We start from the raw sequence: 22,322 nt of genomic DNA on the forward strand, positions 1-22,322 counted from the left end.
GGTGTGTAATGTTAATCTCAGCTAAAAATACCTGCGCAGCAACAGCCGGGCTGATGCGTGACCAGACGTCTGGGTGCCGTGGCTTAGCTAAGTTGACACATAAAATTAACCGCCATAGACCATGTAATTTAAGATAGGTGTTCCATTTTATCCCCCTTATCTTTAAAAAAAACTTTGTTGAGCAGCAGTTGGCAAATATAATTGTGAACATTTAGAGTGTTCACCATGATGACATGTGTACACACTGTAGAATGATTACCAGGATCAAGATAACTAGCACATTCGCCACTTCACACAGCCAGTGTTTGACAGTCTGTGTATGTGGGTGTGTGGGAGAATCCTTACAGTCCACTCTCCCAACCTTCAAGTGTGCAACACCGCATTGTTAACCAGGCGCCATGCTGCACGTCAGATCCTTGGAAATCGTGCTTACAACTGAAAATTTGTACTCAAATCACTCTATTTTGATTTAATAGAGTTAATCACAGAGAAGGCAATGGCACCCCACTCCAGTACTCTTGCCTGGAAAATCCCATGGACAGAGGAGCCTGGTGGGCTGCAGTCCATGGGGTCGCTAAGAGTCGGACACGGCTGAGCGACTTCACTTTCGCTTTTCACTTTCATGCACTGGAGAAGGAAATGGCAACCCACTCCAGTGCTCTTGCCTGGAGAATCCCAGGGACGGGGGAGCCTGGTGGGCTGCCGTCTCTGGGGCCGCACAGAGTTGGACACGGCTGACGCGACTCAGCAGCAGCAGCAGCAGCAGCAGCCGCAGCGTGAATCACTCTGTTTTGACTCAAACTTGAACCACTCTACGGATTTCTCCGCATCCAGTCTCTGGCCACCAGCATTCTCGTCTCCAGTTCTGTGAACCAGAATTTGTTTCTATTTTTTAGATTCCACATATGTGTGGTGCCATACAGCATTCAGGACAGGCGTTCTCTCTCTCTGTTACTTCTTTAAGCTTTTTATTTGAAATAGAAGGTTCACAGGAAGTTGCAAAGGTATTACAGGGAAGCCCCATTTGCTCTTAAACAAGTTTGCCCCACATCTTGTAAAAATGTAACACCCAAACCAGGACATTGACAGGGGTCCAATCTGTGTGTATTTGGTGTCAGTTTATGACACAGTAGGTTACTCTAGCTATCACCTAGACTGTTCCTTCACTGCAGACACCCCTTGGCGCTATCTCTCCAGCCACACCCACCCGCCCACCCGCCCCTCCACCCTCCCAAACCCTTGGCAACAGCTGTATGTTCCCCATCATCATAATTTTGTCATTTTGAGACTAAGGCAGGTGGTCATTTTTATTGTACGCTGGCAGTTAGCTGATTAAACGACAAGGTATACCTGATTAAGTACAGGTGCTCTTAATGCTTACGGGGTCACTTTCTCTTTTGAGCATTTAGAGGAACCGACAGGTGCCCTTAGCTTCCCTTCATTTTCAAATGGGGAAACTGAGGCTCGGGGCAGAGCCGTAACTGGCCTGAGGTCACGGCTGAGTTGGTGCAGAACCAAGGCAGGCGTGCTTTCTTGGCTGCCTGTGAGCAGTCTCCATCTCCCGGCAGGGGCCTGGGGCAGTGCTCTTGGCTTTGGTTTCCCCAGAAGGAGACGCCGAGACAGGAGTTTGAGTGCAAGTCTTTATCTGGGAGGCGCTGCGCCCACTGGAGGGCAGTGGGAAAACGAGGCAGGGAGGGGAGCCAGGGAAGGTGTGTCAGTGAGCCTGTCTCCACGGTTGCCGCCTGTGGCTGCCGGGAGCTCGACCCGCTGGGGAGCCTGGGAGGCAGAGTGGAGCTCGCGCCCCCGAGCGAGCCCGCCCAGGGGCCCCGGTGCGCTCACTCCCATTGGGCTTGGTTAAGGGCCGCTCCTGGGGGGCGAGTCCCCTGCACCCCAGGTCCAGTACTCAGAGGATACCTCGGGCGGAGAGCAGGAGCTGGCACCCGGGGGCTGGAGCTCTGTGAGTTGATCAGCAGGGGATGGAGGGCGCGGGCAGTGTCTGTCAGAGGAGGGAGGGGTGTCTGCCCCCTTCAAGGAGCAGAGGACACAGGGGACACCCTCCACCCTGCAGCGAGACGGCTCACTCCGCGGGGGACTCTCCCTCCAGCGACCCTTCCTTCCTCTCCCCATCCCTCCACCCAGACAGAGTCAAGGCTTTCTGACCACTGCCCCCCACCCACACGCGCTCAGGAACTCTTCCGGAGAGAGGCGCCCGTTATTACAGGCTGGTCGCCCACGTGTGGGCACCTCCTCTTCCCTGAGCTTCAGAGCAGCTGGACTCCTGGCCGCCCACCCTCAGCTGCCCTTCCCGAGGTTGGCAAGTCCTCTGCCATCTGCTGCCGGAGGTGGGGATCTGCAGTGGGTCCGTGTGGGCCCTGTGCGTGAACTCGAGCCACGCGTATGCGCCTTCTGCAGTTGCCGCTGTGTGCACCTCTGCAAATGTCAAAACGTGTCACACATTCAGAGGAGGGCGTCACACGCGGCCGTTTCAAGGAGTAGCAGCAGGGTGAACGCCATGCCAACCCCGCCCAGGCTGAGGAATGAAAAGCCTTTCAGTTCCGTTCAGTTCAGTCGCTCAGTTGTGTCCGACGCTTTGTGACCCCATGAATCGCAGCACACCAGGCCTCCCTGTCCATCACCAACTCCCGGAGTTCACTCAGACTCACGTCCATCGAGTCCGTGATGCCATCCAGCCGTCTCATCCTGGGTCGTCCCCTTCTCCTCCTGCCCCCAATCCCTCCCAGCATCAGAGTCTTTTCCAGTGAGTCCACTCTTCGCATGAAGTGGCCAAAGTACTGGAGTTACAGCTTTCGCATCATTCCTTCCAAAGAAATCCCAGGGCTGATCTCCTTCAGAATGGACGGGTTGGATCTCCTTGCAGTCCAAGGGACTCTCAAGAGTCTTCTCCAACACCACAGTTCAAAAGCATCAATTCTTCAGTGCTCAGCCTTCTTCACAGTCCAACTCTTACATCCATACATGACTACTGGAAAAACCATAGCCTTGACTAGACGGACATTAGTCAGCAAAGTAATGTCTCTGCTTTTTAATATGCTATCTAGGTTGGTCATAACTTTCCTTCCAAGGACTAAGCGTCTTTTAATTTCACGGCTGCAATTACCATTGCAGTGAGTTTGGAGCCCCCCAAAATAGTCTTTAGCACCCTTGAAACTGTATGAGCACACCTCTCTCCCCGCTTATAGCTTAGAGACTGCTTTGGATTTCTACATAAGAAATCATCCTTTTCAAACCTTCAACCTTTTATTTCTTTCTCTTGCCTTACTATACTGCAAGAGCTTTCTGTTGAATGCTGAATAAAACTAATGATTGTGGACACTCTTCTCTTGTTCTGTACCTAGAAGGAATGGTTCCAACATTTCATCATTAAGTATAGTTTTTGATGTGGGTTTCTTGTAGATCGGCGGTTGTCAAGCTCTACCAGCACTAGAATTACCTGGAAGGCTTACTAAAACCCAGACTTCTCCCCGACCCCAGCCCCCAGGGTTTCGGATTCAGTGAGCCTGGATGAGGCCTGAAGGTCTCCATCTCAGACAAGTTCCCTGGCCATGCAGATGCCCTCTGAGAACCACTCTGGTAGAAATTCTTTATCGGGTTAAGGAAGTTCCTTTCTAGTCTCAAAGTTTTATTTTAAAATCATAAGTGGAAGTTTTTTCAGCTTTTCTCTAATTTATTGAGATAATCGTGTCTTTTCTTCTTTGCTCTATGAATCTACCAGACTGATTTTCTGAGATGAAGCTTGCATTCTTGGGACCCATTTGATTTGCTCTGATGGTGTATAATCTGATCTTACCCTCCCGTTTGAATGCAGCTGCTAGAGTTTTACTGGGAATTTTTTTTTCTTTCATGAGCCCCTGCCGTGTCTATAGGTCCCCTCTCTCGTGCTCTTCCTGTCAAGCACCGTGCTGCTGCTGCTGGGTCTCGTCAGTCATGTCCGACTCTGTGTGACCCCGTAGACGGCAGCCCACCAGGCTTCCCCGTCCCTGGGATTCTCCAGGCAAGAAGGCTGGAGTGGGTTGCCCTTTCCTTCTCCAATGCATGAAAGTGAAAAGTGAAAGTGAAGTCGCTCAGTTGTGTCTGACTCCTAGCGACTGCATGGACTGCGGCCTACCAGCCTCCTCTCTCCATGGATTTTCCAGGCAAGAGGACTGGAGTAGGGTGCCATCGCCTTCTCCGAAGCACAGTGCTTAGCTTGGGCTTAATACTAAAAATACAGAAGTCATTATAGTCACTATTATACCCTTATAACTGAGCTTATCCTGCCATGTTGTCCTTGCCTGTCGGCCTCGCCTCTCTGCTAACCTGTGAGCCTCCTAAAGGGAGGGTTCACGCCTGCTCACTCACTGCTTCATCCTCAGAACCTGCCACTGAGCTGGATACAGAGTAGGGATGGCTGTGCTTATTTAGAGCAGTGTGGAGTGGGTCACAGGGAGGCTCCAAAGGAGGGCATGTGTGTACACAAGGCTGATTCACAGGCTGCCCTGGCGGCTCGGTGGTGAAGAACCCACGTGCTGGACAGGAGAGGAGGTTTGATCCCTGGGTCGGGAAGATCCCCTGGAGAAGGAAATGACAACCCCCTGCGGTATTCTTGCCTGGGAAACCCCATGGACCGGGGAGCCTGGTGGGCTACAGTCCACGGAGTTGTAAAGAGTCAGACTCAACTTGGCAACCAAACGACAGTGAGCTGATTCCCATTGTTGCACAGCAGACTTACACAGCGCTGTAATCATAGTCCAACAAAAATGTGAGAACGTGGGTTAAATAGAATAAAACGAGGGTTACATAGCCGTGCACTAAGAAAGCAGCAAGTATAGTAAGGCGTTCATCCTGTGGGGGCTGAGGGGGCACAGAAAGTAAGGAATAGGTTTTGGTTGGACGCTTACTGCCTGCCAGGAGCTGGCCCAGTCCTCAAACTATCTGAAAGGTCAGCGCTGTTCACAGTTTACAGATGAGGAGACAGAGGCCCCGCCCCAGGCAGCCTCTCACCAGAGCTGTGAGGTGGCTGAGGACACTGACGCTGCCTCATCTTTGAAAAACGTGTGTGTGTGGCAGGAATCGTTTCACATGCTGCCTGCCTTCTAAAAATGAGAAGCAGATGCCCAGCTCTGGTCCCTTCTTGCACGGGCTGCTAGGAAGCTCAGAGTCTAATTACGAGCCTCACCAAAAGTGCTAGTTTGATCCTCATGGTTACAGATATGCTTGTTCTTTCCCACGGCCTTTATGTCTGAGATTTTCTCCTGCTTTGACGTCTTCATTTTTATCTACTTTTTAGTCACCTTTTTGCTGAACGTTTCCTTATTCTAAGTAGGCTGGAGTCCCTTGAGAAATGTGTCAAGGGAATAGAAAATGAAAAATAGGCAATAAGTGGCCCTCCCTGGTGGCTCAGTGGTAAAGAATCCGCCTGTCAACGCGGGAGACGCGGGTTCCATCCCTGGCCTGGGAAGATCCCACATGCCGTGGGGCAACTAAGCCCGTGAGCCACAGCTACTGAGCCTGTGCTCCGGAGCTCGGAGAGGCAACGACTGAGGCCAGCCTGCGCGCCCGAGAGCCCGTGCTCTGCAGCAAGAGGATGCGCCGTGACGAGGGCCCGTGCACTGCCGCTGGAGAGAGCCCTGCTCCCGGAGGAAAGGCCTGCGCGCGGCGACGACCCGGCACAGCCAGCACACAGAAAGAAGCTGCCTGCAGAACATGCAGCGAGCACACTGAGCCCACACGAGCGCTCCTTCCTGAATGGCGCCCTGTCCATGCCCGCTCAGGTCTCTGCTCGCCCAGGCCCTGGGAACTGCCTGGGGCAGCTATCACTTCTGTGATGAAGATGTTTCAGATTGAGATAATTAACACTGAGATGCTGTTCCTCAGGATGCTGAGACTCATTTAGAGACCCAGGAAGTGTTCAAAAAAGAAACTACGGAGTTAACTTTGCTGTTGGCCTTAAACCCTTCAAAGACAGCTCACTCCAGGGAGTTACTGATTGCCCCTTCTTTGCATCTGCTGGCTCATGACACACACACACACACACACACACACACACTCACACACACACACACAGAGCTGATGAGTGCTGATAACACTCTTGGGGTTTTCCAAGCACGTGCTCCTCTCTAGGAATTCCAAGGGAGACTCCTGCCCCTGGGATCGTATCAGCAACCACCTCAGGTCCTTGCTACCCACCTGACAAAGTGCGGGGAAGCAGGAGATCCAGCTCTGCTGCCCAGAACTGATGGGACGGACTTGGAGTAACAGAGTTCAGCCCCTCTTCCACTCTGAGCCTCGTGAAAACCTGCCCAATGCTGGATTCGGCTTCAGCTTGTAAGGGAGTAACCGCTGGCACATCGTGGTGGGCAAACGGGAGACGCCACCGCCTGCCCTCCAGGGAGCAGCCAGTGCTTATACCTATGGCTTTTCTCGTTTATTTTTTATGTAATTGAAGGATAATTGCTTTACACGGTTGCTTTGGTTTCTGCCATACCTGTTGTCTTAATGAAGGCTTTGCTGACCCAACTTCTTATGGTAGTTCAGCTTCCCTGCTGGCTCAGCTGGTAAAGAATCCACCTGCAATGCAGGAGACCCGGGTTCCATTCCCGGGTCGGGAAGTTCCCCTGGAGAAGGGATAGGCTACCCACTCCAGTATTCTCGGGCTTCCCTTGTGGCTCAGCTGGTAAAGAATCCGCCCACAATGCAGAAGACCTGGGTTCGATCCCTGGGTTGGGAAGGTCCTCTGGAGAAGGGAACAGCTACCCACTCCAGTGTTCTGGGCTGAGAATTCCATGGACAGTCTATGGGTCACGGAGAGTCAGGCATGGCTGAAACACTTTCACTTCACTTTCAGCATCTTATGTGTCCAGCTTAACCTAAAAAACACTTATCATCAGAAAAAAAATAAAGCAGGCAAGGGGCTTCCCTGGTGGTCTGGTGGTGAAGACCCACGTTCCTGATGCGGGGCCCCAGCTTAGACTCCTGTTCAGGGAGCTAGATCCCACTCGCTGCAACTAAGACCCTGCACAGCTAAATAAATAAGGTGGAAAAGCAGGCAAGAGGCTCCGAAGCGGGCAGTGCAGAAAAACCAAGGCTTCAGAGATCAACACCCCTGCCTGTTTCGCTTGTTCAGGCAGCTTACTTCAGGTCACAGCCTCCCTGTCACACGGCTGCAGCGTGCCAGGCCCTCTGCCAGGCTCCTACTCAGGCCTGCCACTCTGCTCACAGCAGTGCCTTGATGTGGGTACTGTCACTGTGCCCGTTCTACCAGGAGGAGAGTAAAGTTCAGAGAGCTTAAGTCACCCGCTCGAGGTCTCAGACCGGCAGTGGCAGAGCTGGAGAGCACGCCCTGGCCGCCTAGCCCCAGAGCCCAGGCTCCGGATGATGCCGCAGTCCTCGTGGGCACACAGTCGGTGCTCGCCAGGCATCCGCAGGTCTAAACGAGGGCTGGCTGGGGAAGCAGTTCCGGCCCCTCCCCACCTGCAGAGCTCTCCCATGCTGGCAGGTGAGCCTCAAGCTGCTTCCACGCTGGCACAGCGCTGGCTTCACGGCTGCAGGCAGGGGAGCAGGAACCATGGGGACGCATCCCCGTGCACCTCTGGCCGCCCCTGAAGCCCTCCCTGAGGCTGTTGCTCCACTTCCCTTGCAGAGACCCTTGACTCTTTCATCTCTCGCCAGGAAATCCCACTCTCAGGGGCCCTTGCTCAGCAGGCAGGACCCAGGACCACTGTATGGATGGGGCTGGGGGTGGTGAGGGGCAGAGAGGAGCCTGCGGGGTGGGCCCGCGCCGTCTGGCCGCCGGAGAGGAAGACTCGTCTGCATCCTGAAGGAAGGACACGAGGGGATTAGGGATGAGACTCGAGCTGAAGACAGATGGCGGGGCCCCAGCAGGCTCCCTCTGTGAACCAGGTTTCTCTCCTGGCCCAGCCTCCTTCTCCTCCGGCTTCAGGGCGGCTAGGAGCTGACAGGGAAGCCCTCTCCTGGTCTGTAGGGCGGACCCAGCACTGGAGGTGGTTGCCCAGCCAACGGCCACATTTCCCAGTGCCCCCTGAGCCACGCGATGCTGAGTCCTCACCCCTGGAGAGGAGGCAGGGGTGGCGTGGCCCCTGGTGGTTCAGCGGTGGGGGTGATTCTGCAGCCTCTCTCTTCTCCTCCGGAGGCTCGCGGTCAGGGCCCAGAGTGGAGCTGATAGCGCCTCCATCAGCCTGGGCCCCTGAGTGGTGGCGTGGAGCAGTCCCCCACTGCCCCAGACATGTTCTCACCATTCGGAGCCGAAGCACCTGGGACTGTTGGCCTGAGCAGGAAGGAAGCACAGAGAGCATCAGGGCCGCCACACACGTCGTAGTCTCTTTGTTAGAGCAGCTGACCTCCCTGGCCCCACGCTGCTGCTGCTGCTGCTGAGTCGCTTCAGTCGTGTCCGACTCTGTGCGACCCCATAGACAGCAGCCCACCAGGCTCCCCTGTCCCTGGGATTCTCCAGGCAAGAACACTGGAGTGGGGTGCCCTTTCCTTCTCCAATGCCTGAAAGTGGAAAGTGAAAGTGAAGTCGCTCAGTCGTGGCCGACTCTTAGCGACCCCATGGACTGCAGCCTACCAGGCTCCTCTGTCCATGGGATTTTCCAGGCAAGAGCACTGGAGTGGGGCGCCACTGCCTTCTCTGCCCTGGACCCATACTTGCTCCCAGACCACGCCTGCTCCTTTTTCCTCCCTGGCATCACCCTTCTTAGCGCAGTCGGTAGAGCTGAACACCTTGTAGACATTCGTTCTAGGCAGACTCGTGGGTGCGCACCAGGGAACAGCGCCAAGAATGGCCAGAGCCACGTCGGCCGCCACAGCAAACGTGGGAAGAGCCTGAGACGCGCTGGCAGGAAAGTCACTCACAGAACAGAACGCTGTACAGCAGTGAGGAGGAACGGATCGCAGTGACCGGCCGTGTCAGAGCCGTCTGGGAAGCTTCATGACACACAGATGCCTAGGCCGAGAGATTCGGTCTCAGGAGGCTTAGCTGGAGGGGTTGGTGGCCCAGGAATCTGTGGTTTTAATGACTCTTCCAGGAAATCTTGTGCAATTTGTTTAAGAACCTCTGGCCCAGCAAGAAAATCTGGACGCAGCAGGAACTCCCTGGTTATCGGAACGCATCACAGCCCAGGTGGCTGCCATGAAAAGGAAGCCGCGTGTGAGCTCAGTCGTGTCCAGCTCTGCGCGACCCCGAGGACTGTGAACACCAGGCTCCTCTGTCCATGGGATTCTCCAGGCAAGAGTACTGGAGTGGGTTTCCAGTTCCTTCTCCAGGGGACCTTCCAGACTCAGCGATGGAACCAACGACTCTCACGTCTCCTGCGTTGGCAGGCAGGGTTTTTACCACTAGTGCCACCTGGGAGGATTAAAAGAAGACTGGAGTGGGTTGCCGTGCCCTCCTCCATGGGATCTTCCTGACCCAGGGGTTGAACCTGGGTCTCCTGCACTGCAGGGGGATTCTTTACTGCCGAGCCACCGAGAAGGCGCAGAAGGAGGCCAGGGCCCCCCGAGACTGCTGGCTGCAGACGAGGGGAGGGGTACGGGGTCAGGGGAGGGGCAGAGGTGCCCAGGAGGACGGTATGGTGGGGGGGGGTTGCAGACTCTCCATCCTGGCTCCGGGGCGGCGTCATCGGGCCTCTCTTGGCAACACCCCAACCTCCAGATGGAGTCTCCAAGGGGGAGGAGGACTCTGCCAGGTTTTGAAAGGCTTCCAGGTGATTCCAATTTGAGAACCACAAGAATGTCTGGGTAAGAACCAGGTTACAGAGGTCGCCCACCCAGGCTCGAACTTGACTCCCCCACAAACGTGTCAGCTCCGTGACCCGGGCAGGTTCCGTCATTCGCGCCTCAGTGTCCTTGTCTATAAAGTGAGACTAATAATCGCAACTTCACGCCAGCCTGTCGGGAAGAGCAGGCAAGAAGATGTGTGTAAGCAGCCTGGCGCACGCCCAGGGCGGCCCACGCGCACCGTCACTCCACCGTAGGGGGTGGACATGACAGTGACCTTGTAGGAAAGGACAGCTCCGTGGACTCTGTCCGGTCATCCAGAATTCCTGTCCAGCCACCCTTGCCTGGAGCCTCAGCCATCCCGCCCGATGCTCCCGTCCTGCGGGGCTGCGGGGGAAAGGTCAGGAGACCACAGCGTTGGGCAACCTCCTGCCAGGGCCCCGCAGTTACTCTTTCCTGATTCTGAATGCAGCGTGAGTCAGGCGGGCCAGGGGCCGCCCAGGTCAGTCCCTACGAGAAAGACAGGCTCCCCTCCTGTCTGGGAGGGAGCCTCCCCCGGGTCACCCTCGGGCTGCCGAGTCCAGCAGGCTGTGACCTGGGAGTTGCCAGGAAGCCTTCCCTTCCCTCCTCCCAGCTCCGACCTCTGGGTCTCCACGGGTCTCTGTCCTCTATTAGAACGCAGACATTGGGAGCGTATATACGCAGCGGTCACGTGGAGAGGGCCTGGGCGTGTTATATGACAGCCACCATTTATCAGGTGTCACATGCCGGGCACGGCTAAGCACCTCATATAACCCCACACAAGCTCGGTGAGCCAGACAGTCTCCACGCCCACTTTACGGAGGGGGAAACAGACTCAGAGAGGCAAAGTGTACCGCCGAGGAGGGCCAGTTCAGCATCGGGCCATCCGACTCCGGGGCACGTGGCCCTTCCGCTGCGCGTGACGCTTTGTGCCGGGGCTGCGGTGTGCGGGGTGTGCGGGCGGAGTGCCTGGGCAAGCCCCGTCCTCTCTGCCCTGAGTCAGGCCCTGGCGGGGACTGGAGAGTGGCTGGCGCGGCGAGGCTGCAGGAACGCGGGCCCTCCTCCTCCAGCTCTCCACCCTGCGGGGCTGCGGGCACTCCCCTGCTCCAGGCCTCTGCACGGCCTTCCCAACGCCCGGAAGCTGGCTCACCCGCCGCTCCAGGCCACCCCCCAGTGTCAGCTCAAACAGCACCCCGTCCCGCCGAAGCAGGTTGCCTCCCCGGTATTCTCGCGCCCTCGCTGCCCCCACTTTACGGCACTCGTCACAACTGCTAGCTACTTGTGCTTCTTTTCTCGCTGCCTCCCTGGATACAGACTCCTGAGGGCAGAGATCGTGTCTGGCAAACAGTAGACGCGCGTTGAATACTTTTGGAATGAACGAATGAGGAGTTGACAGAGGTTTTGAACCAGCTTTTGCTAGGATGTAACAGCTGGCCCAGTCAAGCCACCTTCAGGCTCCCTTGGGACCTCCGTCCTCACTCCCCAGGGTCAAGCTGACCCCGTGTTGAAGGAACCACAGTATGGGTGGGGGAGGGGGAGGAGCTGCTCCACAGGAACTCAGGCCTCGCTCTGGTCTCCCGGGGGCTCTCCAGGGACCAAACGGTGCACCGCAGGCAGCCGTCCGGGATGGCAGTGTGGAGGGGACCCTCGCCCCAGGCTTGATGAGGCAGCCCGCGGTGCTCTCAGGAGCCACCCAGCCTGCATCCACTGGGCCCCGGGTCTCAGGCCCGTGTTGAGGGTCAGGACTGAAGGCGAGTCCTGGAGGAAGAGTTCACGGATGGCATCTCTCTCCTGCTGACTCCATGACACCTGTCAAGAGGCCAAGCTGGATTTCAGACGGGGAGATTGTGGTCCAGATTGTGGAGATCAGAAGGGCCAGTCTGGTTGTGGCGGCCAGAATAACTGCCCCCCAAGGGGGTCCATGTCCAAACTCCCTGAACCTATGAACACGTTATCTTACATGGCAAAGGGGAATAAAGGCCACAGATGGGATTAAGGCTGTGAATCAGCTGACCCAGAGACGCCGGAGGAGCTGGCTTATCCAGCTGGGCCCGATCACAAGGGTCCCAGGAAGTGGAAGAGGGCAGAAGAGTTGGGGGAATGTGTGATGCTACAACGCAGGCTCTGGAGCTGGAGGCAGGGGCCACAAGCCAAGGCGCGCAGGAGGCCCCTGGGAGCTGGGAGACAGGAGAGGAGAGAGTCCCCGCTCGGGCTGCCCGGAGAAACAGCGCCTTCCAGACTTCTGACCTCCAGAACTGTAAGAGTATAAACCTGCTTTGTTTTAAGCCACTGAGCTGGTGGCAGTTTGTAACAGTGGAGGAGGAAACACGTGCTGGCTATACTGTTGCGGTGTGGACAGGTGAACGGTGTCTGCAGGGGCCCCGGTGGGGACTGATGTTGCTTCCTCTGCCATCGAGGCCAGCTTCCTGGGCTGCAGGAGCCTGAAGCACAGGAGTCACGCTTGCGCCATGAGAAGTGTCTCAGACTTGCTGCTGGGCCCACCGCGGCCTCACGAAGAGGACCTCGTGGTCAGTCTGGGCGCATCTGGGGCGAGAAATGCCTGCTTGGGAAGCCATCTGAGTTCTTCCGATTTTAGGCACTTACCATCCGGAGGCATGTGCCTCCACTGAAACTCTTCAAAAAAACAGTTTCCTCAACACTCTCATTGGTCTCAGCTTCCCTTGGAAGTGGGCTTATTCTGTCGGAATCCAGTCATGTGAAGGGCGGTGGGAGTCTACTTCAGAGATTCTAGGTAAACGGTGGCCAGGAGGGATGCTGGGGGGAGGCTGTGGGATCTTCACTAATCACCCGGAAACTGCCCAGCCCTGGGGCTGAGTGGGCTGTTCTGAGGCTTGCCTCTGCAGAGGGAACACGGGGGTTCACAGGGAAGGGCACAGGGAGCGACCTCCCGGGGCTCCAGAGCAAGCCCGGGGGGCCTTCACAGGGTGGCCACAGCCTCCCCGTGGACAGGAAGGAGGGTGTCCCTCAGGGCACACGCAAGCTTCCCCAAGGTACACACCCTGGCTTCCCATTGCCACACTCACAATGCAACTTTCCGGCCACAGCCCAGACCCCTCACCCTACCATGCTCGCTTGGTCCTGGCAGCCTGGCATTTGACCCCTGGGCTTGCATTTTCACATCGTATCATTGCAACTGGCCATGGTGACCCATGGGATGAGTCCCGTGGCCAAGATGGAACAACCTCACAGTCTTAACCAAAGTTTGGGCTGCTCGGCCTCAAATTCCTGGAGGCCTAGGCAAGCAGATGCTTCAGCTGCAAGAAAGTTCTCCGCTCCTGCTGTCTAGAGGGAGCTGAACGAGATTCACGCTGTTCGTGTTTCTGTCGATTTATTAGCCAGTGACGGAAGCACTGCTGGACCCACACAGAGCACCCACGGAACGGACATACACCTGGGGAACGCACCCCGCCCCTTCCCCTGCCCACCTGAGCTCAGACCGGCCCATCCCGAGAGCCCTCCCATCCCGAGTGGTCTCAGTGGGTTTGGCCCCACCAGGCCCCCTCTCCTGAGGCAAAGCAGGACATGGAACGTTGACCTGGGGTCAACAGAAAGCCCAGGACTGATTCTACCAGGGGTCTCCCCTCCTGCGGAGAGGCCCAGGGTCACTAAAGCATCTCACGTCTTATGAAGGACGTTCTTCACGCTTGTACCCAGTCTTCCCAGTCTCCGGGAATTCCCCAGATAGTTTCATCTCCAAGACACTCCAGGAGGGTTCAGAACCAAGCCAGATGATGAGGTGTTTCTCAGGCTAAGTAAGGAGTCGCTAACGTTGCTTCAGCATGCGTCTAGAAGCACGTACTATGCCGGGCGCCGGGCAAGGGAGATTTCAGCAGCTGGCCAGAGGCTTGGGAGCTGGAATGCTGGTCCCACCTCAATCTAGCAGACCTCTGCTCCTTCACTGTGGGTGAGGCTCTGGGCTAAATCTCAGACCAAAGCAGGATCGTGGGTCCTTCCTTCATGAGGACACACAGGCCAAGAGGGCAGAGGAGAGGTGTGGATGTTTCTAGACTCCAGAGGGAATTAGGCTCCAACAGAGGATTTGGGGATGGAGAGAAGGGTGTTTAGAGGAGTCCCCGTGGGTCATGCTGATCTGCAAGACAGACCACAAGAAACGAGGTCCCTCTCGGGAAGCCAAGGGGGTGAAGTCTGAGAACCGCATGGGCGGCAGGCGAGGCGTGAGCACTGGGAGGGAAAGGCTTCCGAGCGGGTGCTCCACCCGGAGCCCTGGGGTCTCTTGACACTGTCCAGGGGCCTGTTCCGGCCTCCGTCGCCCAGGCGGACAGCCCACCCCAGGGGTAAAGGGTGGCGGGCCGGCTCAGGGCTCCATGTGCCACCACTTGAAGGAGAAGGGCTGCCGGCGCACGTTGGTGCCACAGTGCACCTCGCCGTGCAGCATGTGGTACGGGGTGAAGTCGTCGATGAAGCTGCAGCGGAGGCCCAGCGGCTCCAGCAGGGACCGCACCTCCTCCTCCAGGCAGCAGCGGCCGTTGATGACGGGCCCGAAGGGCTTGGGGATGCCCAGGTGCTTGCCCAGCACCAGCATGTTCACCTGCAAAGGGGGCGGCCAGGTCAGGGGCAGCATCAGCTCCCACCCCAGCACCTTCTCTATGCTCAGCAGGACCTGGTGCTGTCTTTGAAACAGCCTTGCAAACAGCCACTCGCCCCTTCAGGCAGCGAGGGAGGGACGGGGTCTGGCAAGAACTCTAGCCAGCTGTGCATGTGCAGAGCTCATGGCGAGAGCTTCTCCCTCTGGCGGCTGCCCTCCTCGTCGGTAGGCTGTGGCAGCTGCCGTGTCTGTGCTGTGGAATCCCGAACTCCCAGGCTACAGCCGATGGGACCAGGGTAGATGTGTACCCCGAGCTGGGCCAGATTCCCTCCTCGGGTGGCGCCGTCACCGTGGTGGGAGAGCTGAGTCTCTCCCCCTGTGTCTGCACTTCTGTGCGGCCATATTAATGTCCGTCCCCAGGGACAGGGAGGCCAGGGAAGCCAAGCAAAGGAGGCGGCAGTGGGGTGGGGGAGAGGGATGGGCGGGGTAGCCGTGCAAACAGGAGCTGGTTCCAGGCCCTCCTAATGCCCCCACAGCGGCCACCCCTGCCACGGGCCTTCCTGGGGTCCTTATGCTAAATCTTTGGCTCTGGCCGAAACCCACTTTGGTGGTCTTCCGTTTCCTACAAACACAAGAATCTGGAGCGCTGCACAAGCTTCTGGGGGCGTGGACCTTATTGCAAGGCCTTCCTGGAGGTGCAGGAAGGAAAGGGAGTGATAAGAGGCTTTGCAAGTGGGGAAATCAAGGAGGGCACACAGTCAGAAAGGGGAAGGAGGAGAAGGAAGGATGAAGCAAGGGTGGTGTGGACAGGCTGCCGCAAGCCTCTGCTGATGGGGGAGTCTGGTTCCTCCAAGGGATGGAGGTAGGGAGGGTTCGAGAGGGAGGGGAAAGAGGCAGGAGGGAGCTGGCTGACTGACGGCTGCGCTGCTCGAAGGGTGGGCCTCAGAGAGCGCCCGGGGGTTCGCTGTTAGAAAGGCAGCGAGTCTCAGGCCCCTGAGGGATCAGAACCCCTGGGGTGGGGTGCCGAGGTCCCAGTGTTCCAGATGCAAGTTCAAGTTTCAGAGACACCAGGGGCGAAGCCCCCAGGCTCAATCAAAGGCCACTTCTTCCACGGAGCCCTCTTGGGTTTCCAGGCCTACCTCTAGGGCTGGAAGTGGTTTCACCTCTGAAGTGGCACATTACTTTATCACACAAAGTAGATCTTTGGGACAAACCCTCAGAGAGGTGAAGCGAGTTTCTCCCCGACCAGATTTGACTGGCAGCTCCTTGGGAGCAGGGAGCAGCCTGAGTCATCTCTGCATCTCACGCAGGGTATGTGGTGGGTGGGTGAGTGTCCGGGAGCTGGAAGAAAGGGCTGTCTGACCTTCTGGTGGATGCTCCACGCACGGCCTCATGCAATCTTTCGCACACTGCACAAATACCAAGTGGGTCCCCGGGAGGAGAGAAGGGCCTTCCCAGATGGCCCCAGAGTGCGGGCTTGGCCAGTGAGCATTTTGTGGTGACTGTGACAACCGGTCAAGAAGAGGTCCTTCTGCTGGGACCGTGGGGCCTCTGAGTCTCCGTGCCCCCAGCCCCGGCCCCTCAACCCCAAACACAGAGGCAGCGGGCGCTGGCCCCCAGGGGAGTGGAGGCTTGGCACCTGATCTGACAAAACCAGAAGCCCCGGCTGACGGCCTCACCAAGTCTGGGAAGAAGGCCACGGCCTTCCTCCTCTCCATCTTGAAGAGCTGCGGGATGTCCACGATGTCCTGCTCGGCCAGGCCCAGCTCCCGCTTCAGCACCTCCCGGTTCCAGTCGATGCAGCTCTGGGGAGGGGGAGGGGGGAGTCAGGGAGGCCTTGCGGGGGCGGCGTGCCGGGGGTGGGGAGGCCCCACAGGGGTTAAGGACGGACAAGATGCCCAAGTACCCACAGGTCAGCCCTCCACACGAACCTCCTCCTTGTGCGCCTTCATCAAAACACGCCTGCTTGGGTCCCCCCGCCACAGCCTCACCCCCTGCAGGGCGCACGAGAGCGTGGCTCAGGGTGCCCCGTCCTCCACCTGCTTCCTTCTCCAGAGCCTCACTCCTCCGGGATCTCCTCGTCTTACCGTTCAAAACACCAGACACCGCCAACTCCCACATTTCTACCTCCCAGCCACTATCCCACGGACAGAGGAGCCTGGCGGGCGTCAGTCCACAGGGGAGCAGAGAGCCGGACATGACTGAGTATGCACATGGGAGCCCCTTTACAAAGCCCAGCGCCTTCTCTGGGCTCAGACGCGCAGGTGCAACCAGCCCCGCGCACCTCCACTTGGGTGTCTGACGGGCACATCAGATGTGAGGAGTCCAAAGACAGACTTTCATTTCTACCCACCCTCCACGCCATCCCTTCCGCATTCTTCAGGTCTGGAAATGTGTTGCGGCTCAGCCCAGATGCATTGACATGCATACCCTACCACACAGCTAGCGGGAGCTTGCCTACGGCACAGGGAGCTCAGCTAGGGGCTCTGATGACTTCGAAAGGTGGGCAGGGGTGCGGGAGGGCAAGGGGGGGTGTTATACAACCGACTCACTTCCTCGTAAAGCAGACGCTAACACCCCATTATAAAGCAATCAGGTTCCCGGGTGGCTCAGTGGGTAAAAAAAAGGTCCGCCCCCAATACAGGAGGTGCAGGAGAGGTGGGTTCCATCCCTGGGTCGGGAAGATGCCCCGGAGAAGGGCCTGGCAGCCGCTCCAGTACTCCTGCCCGGAGAATCCCATGGACAGAGGAGCCTGGCGGGCTACAGTCCACGGGGTTGCAAAGGGTCGGACACGACTGAGCGACCAACCACGCGCACACACACACTCCAGTGAAAGAGAAAACCCTGCAGTCATTCTCGGCTCCTCCATCTGCTTCCCAAGCGCCCGATCTGACCCCACCCCCACGCGGGTGGAGCGCCGCCCTCTGCGGCCTGGCCTCGAGGCTTCCTCCGCCACGCGGTGACCACGACAAGGCTCCTCACAGCTCCCCCCTGGCAGGAGTGGAGCAGACGAGGGCCCGCTGTGAGCTCCAGCCCTGCAAGCCAGCCCACGTGGGCGCCCGAGGCCCCACCCGCTGTGCATGGCCAGTGGCTAAGCGCAGGGGGGCAGAAGGGCAGACCTGACTGGCTCGCGGCTCGCCCCACTTTGCTGAGCCTGACCCGGGCTGCCGGCCGTCAAGGACCCGCCCGCCCTGCCTTCCCCGCACCAGCTCGTCCTGCCTGCTCCCCTCGCTCCCTCCCTCCCTCCTGCAGGCATGGTCCCTAATGCAGCCCCTGAGAGGGCCACCCCTGTCCGGGCGTGTGCTTCTTGGAGGGCCCTGCGCTGGATGCTGTCTGTTCTTCCGGACCCATTGCCCCCTTCTTCCCTGCACTGCGTCCTGGGGGACTGACCCTTGGGAACCAGGGGTTCCTGTACCCGCAGGCTTCCCGCTGGGCTCAGACCGTGGGGGCGGTGGCAGAAGGCGGGGCGCTGCTGGGAGAGTGTACTTGGGGTCACGGCAGGTTGGCTGTGCAGTCCCAGCTCCCGTCTTACCACCTCTTTTTAAAATTTAATTAATTGGGGGCTAATAACAATATTGTGGCCGTGTTTGGAGCGACCCACCCAGGCTCCAGTAACATGCTCCTCAGCCAATTCCTCCAGGCCTGGGAGAGGTGAGAGCGCCCCTCTTCCTACCCTGGGGATGCAGAATAGGCCCTGCTCATTTCCTTAAACCCGCCCCGTACCTCGGTAAACACCCCCTCTTCTGAACCACTCTCTGGTTATCCGCTTGAAGTGCCCTTGCTTCCTGCTGGGACCTACAGTCACTACCCCCGCCCCTTGCCGTAACAGAAGACGGATCCTCAGCAGCAGAGAGGTCACTCCAAAGCCTAAGTCAGATCGCGTCCTGTCCTGCGCTCAGATCCCCAGTCGCGCTCAGAGTCACAGCCAAAGCCCCAGCGCTGCCCTGTGGGGCCCTGGGCGGCCCTGTCTCTCCTCATTCCTCTGGGGCCCCCAGCTCCATCCTTAAATGCTCCAGGCCTCTTCGTTCCGCCTCAGGGCCATCATCTGTGCTGTCCTCTCTGCCTGGAATGCTTGTCCTCGCATGCACCTGGCTGGGCCCCTCATTTCTCTCGAGTGAAAGCGGGGATTTAGAGACTCTCTCTCTGGGCCTGTCACCAACCCCCCCGCCCGCCCCCCCTCCCCCCGCCCCGAGCTGTCCTGAACCATGAGCCTCAGACCTCTGTCCACAACCCCGTCCGCAGCCATGCCTACCCCCATGCCTGGCCTGCGGCCCTGGTACCTGCACAAACTTATTGTAGCTGATGAGGCTTCCGTTGGAGAGGACCTGGCTGATGGAGACGGTGTTGACCTGCTGGTTGCCTGTGAAGGAGAGGGGCAGGGTGGGAGTAGCCCAGCAGAGGCCAGGCTCGCAGGCGAAAGGCTTGTGAGTCGGCAGCTCCCTGGCATTTCCTCCTGGCCTCTGAGCAAGCCTGGGTGTGCGAGGACGGCAGGGGCGGGCTGCTGCAGCGCATGAGCGTGAGGCCTTCACCCGAGCACATCAGAAGTGGTGATGCTCCTTATTGGAAATGTAGCCCCCAACCCTCACCGGGCATTGGATGATGATCGCTCTTTTTTTTGGCTAGTGGTGGGGCGTGGAGCTGGGTCACCCACCTGCCCACCAGAACCTGCCCTGACGGACACTGCTGAACCCTGTTCCTGCTCCAAGAGGCGACTGCGGGGCAAAGGGGCTCTCCCAGACCCATCTCTCCTGCTGGCCTGATGAAGTGCTCATGGAGACAGGCAGGACACGGGAGGTCAGAGCCAGTATCTTTTGAAGCTCACAGCTGCCATTTACTAATCTCTTACCCTGCACAGGCCCTGAGTCCAGGGGTCTACACTCAACACCTCATTTAGTCCTCACAGCAACCCCACAAGGCATGCGTTTACACCCCCACTTTACAGATGAGGAAACTGAGGCTCAGAGAAGTAAAAAGATTTGCCCCACGTATTGCAGCTGGGAAATGGTACTGGTGATTCAGACCCAAGCCAAGTGCTCATGAAGGGCTGAAGCCTCGACCAAGGGCTGGAGCCACCTGCCCACGTGCAGGCTCGGGCCCCCCCACCCCGGTGAGAGTAGAGACGCAGGTCCACGGCATCCCCACTGAGGCCGCTGAGCCCGCGACTTCCCCTTGCTGAGCCCCACATCCTCGGGTGTAAAGCAGATGAGTCACCCTCACAGGCCCTCCTGAGGTCAGATGGGGTCAGATGCCTGGAGCGCGCAGCCCGGGGCCTGGCACATGGTGGGGGACCACCGAGGTGCCGGGCCTCCGTGGCCGCTGTGCTGCTATCAGCTCTCTGGGGCCACCCGGTGGTTAGACGTGGCCCGACAGCTGTGAATCCCCTCGCTGCTCGGCTCAGCCTCTCTCTGGGCCCTGCTCACTGCAAACCCCTGCTACTAAAGAAGATGAAGATGGCTTTCCCTCTGCCTGGTACATGAAATTTGGATTTGAGAGTTTTCCAGGTTTGATCTGAGCTCAAGGAGTCTGTTCACAGGCCCGATGAGAGAGGGGGGGATGAGGGCAATTGTATTTCTTCCATTTTACAGCTGGGGCTCCAGGCGGGTGGGAAATAGATGTGGGAAGTTGCACTTGGGAGCTTTTAAGTTCTATGAATGCTTTTCGCTTGGAGGGAGGTTTGGTCCAGGGCAGGAATGTTCCTGAGCCCGGGCTCCAAACTCCCAATAGATGTTCCACTGATCAATCAGATTTCACTCGCAAAACACACATTATTCAGACTTTCAAGACAGCGAGGGGCTGAGCATCAAATCCCAAGTGCTAGGCCCTTCGGCGCAGAGGCCCCTGTATGACTGCACTGGTCATGCGCCCCAGAGTGGACCGCGTCTCTGCTGTGCCCACGGCCAGCCCCCATCGTCCTCCGTGGTGCTCCCTGCCAGCTCTGCCCCTGCTGTGGACAGCGGGGCCTGCTGAGCCAAGGGGTCTCAGACCTGGAGGCCAGGCCACCTTCCAGCAGGATGTTCCTCTCTCAAGCCGTGATGTGGCAAGGGGGGGGGGGCAGGAAAGCGGCGATGAGGGGCACAGCACCCACCGATAACCCCTTGGAACAGGAGGGCGCCCCCGTGGCCCCACTTCTGCTTTTCCTGGAAGAGCTTGAAACAGGCGCTGGGGCTGGCCAGGAGCATCCGGAAGCCCTGTGTGCAGAGAACAGACTCAGCTGAGCCCCGCACCTCCGCTCGGCTCAGCCCCAGGCCCAGAGCTGTCCCTGGGTCTTCACCTTCCCATCAGTGGCAGGGACGAAGCTCAGAAACTCATCCACGTGGCCGACCGCCAGCCAGTCCACGAAGAGCTCCACGGGCGGCTGCACCTTCTGGGCGTGCAGGAAGTCCCGGACCACCTGGGTGACCCGGCGGCCCCTTGACCTGGGGCCCAAGGGGCCAAAAAAAAGTTAACTAAAGAGAATATACACAGAAACAGAAGGACGAGAGTTCAAGATTTCGGCAACGTCTGTAAAAAGCTTGCGCTGCCTTTGTAATCGGGAAAGATGATAAATAAATATATATTTAAGTTACACTCAAGGTGAGTTCTCTAAGAGGCAGACACAGGCAGGTCAATCACAGCTTACCATCCCGGTCTCCTCATCCAGGCAAATCCTCAGGACCACCCTCAGATCCCATCCTCGTGTTCTCCAAGTGGCAGATGTCACCCGCATATTCAACCCGCGGCTGGGCAGTTCTTCCTAGAGTTTAACTGACATCTCTCTCACTACAGACTCAGCTTCCCACGCATCAGCAGGGAGAGAGGGTGATCTTGCCTCACAGCCCCAGCATTTTATTTTCGTGAACTCAAACCCCCTTTTTCTCTTGCCTTCTGAAAAAGTATCGAATGGCATGGCCCAAACGTCCTGTCGAGATCATGTGTTTGAGGACAGGTGGTCCCTTCAAAGCTTCTGGTTTCACCTGTTTCTGATCACAAGTCTGTTCTAGCCACTTTGCTGAACCTGGTGGGCGGTCTTGGCCTATTCCCATAGCAAATTACGCTGTCACACGGTTCCTTGCGTCTTCCATCAGCACCCCTCTGCCGTGCTACCCCCCTTCTTTGCGTCACTGCTGTCTCCGTTTTCACGTCCTGTACCCCCTTTCGCTCTCAGGGAAAGATCTGATATTAGTCATTTGTGTCATAGTGTGAACAAGCCTTGATTTAAATGCAATTTCTCCTGGGACTGTTGAGGCTTAAAACCGTTCTTTTCTATACTTATTCACTGGTATCGACATGGATTTATTTTCTGAATCAGAAGACCCAAGTCTAGCCATGACTCTGCCTCCCGTGTGACTCCCGGGCGACTCACCCTCTCCGGGCCCACTTGTAAAGCGAGTGTTGGACTGAATGGGCTCTTGGGGCCTGCTTGCTCTGGGCGTCTCAGACCCCTTGAGAGGAGTGTGGACGACGTCTGGGGGGCAGCCCTCTGCCCCCAGCAGCACCGCGGCCTGGACTGCCATTCATCACTGACCCTCTCTGCTTCTCTCGCAGGAGTGGGAGGGCCCTCCCCCAGCCACCATCAACACCCACCCTCAGTCTCTCACCCAGGCAAGTTGCCCCCGAAGAGGATCCGCCCCAGGGGGTACTCCTTCCCGTTGGCCACCACAGGGGGGCTGACCTCCAGGTTCCCAAAGGAGTCCAGGCCGCTCACAGAGTTGTCTCGTGGTTCCCGGGTCACGTAGCCAAAGTCTGGACCCTGGTGGGGAAACAGAGTCAGGCTCAGGGTGGGCAGGCTCACCAGGAAGCACTTGAACCAACCTGCTGGGCTCTAAGCTCCTTAAAGATGGGGCGTGCATGGCCACCCATTCTTCAGATAGAAACACTGAGTCCAAGATGGACATCTGAGCTGACTGCTATTTCCTGCACGCTCAGATGCTCATGCTCCCTCCAGCCCTGCTGCCGTTTCAGAGCGTGTTATTCCCCCGGTCACGGGGATACAGGAGAGAGGGCCAGGCGGTCCCCACAT

The 22,322-nt window shown here is 57.9% G+C and overlaps 1 protein-coding gene across 1 annotated transcript in view; it reads right to left on the reverse strand.

Moving 5' to 3' along the window:
• Positions 1-13,868: 13,868 nt before the first annotated feature.
• PADI3 (peptidyl arginine deiminase 3) overlaps positions 13,869-22,322 on the reverse strand; it is a 28,753-nt gene continuing 20,299 nt past the window's right edge. The window contains exons 11-16 of the mRNA XM_068967724.1: positions 21,901-22,052; positions 20,595-20,739; positions 20,409-20,511; positions 18,604-18,683; positions 16,003-16,128; positions 13,869-14,326 (exon numbers count right to left, since the gene is read on the reverse strand). Of these exons, the coding sequence (XP_068823825.1) occupies positions 14,093-14,326; positions 16,003-16,128; positions 18,604-18,683; positions 20,409-20,511; positions 20,595-20,739; positions 21,901-22,052 (840 nt within the window). The 3' untranslated portion in view covers positions 13,869-14,092. The remainder of the gene's footprint in view (positions 14,327-16,002; positions 16,129-18,603; positions 18,684-20,408; positions 20,512-20,594; positions 20,740-21,900; positions 22,053-22,322) is intronic.

Source organism: Capricornis sumatraensis, chromosome 3, assembly GCF_032405125.1.
Source record: "Capricornis sumatraensis isolate serow.1 chromosome 3, serow.2, whole genome shotgun sequence".
Lineage (NCBI taxonomy): Eukaryota > Metazoa > Chordata > Mammalia > Artiodactyla > Bovidae > Capricornis > Capricornis sumatraensis.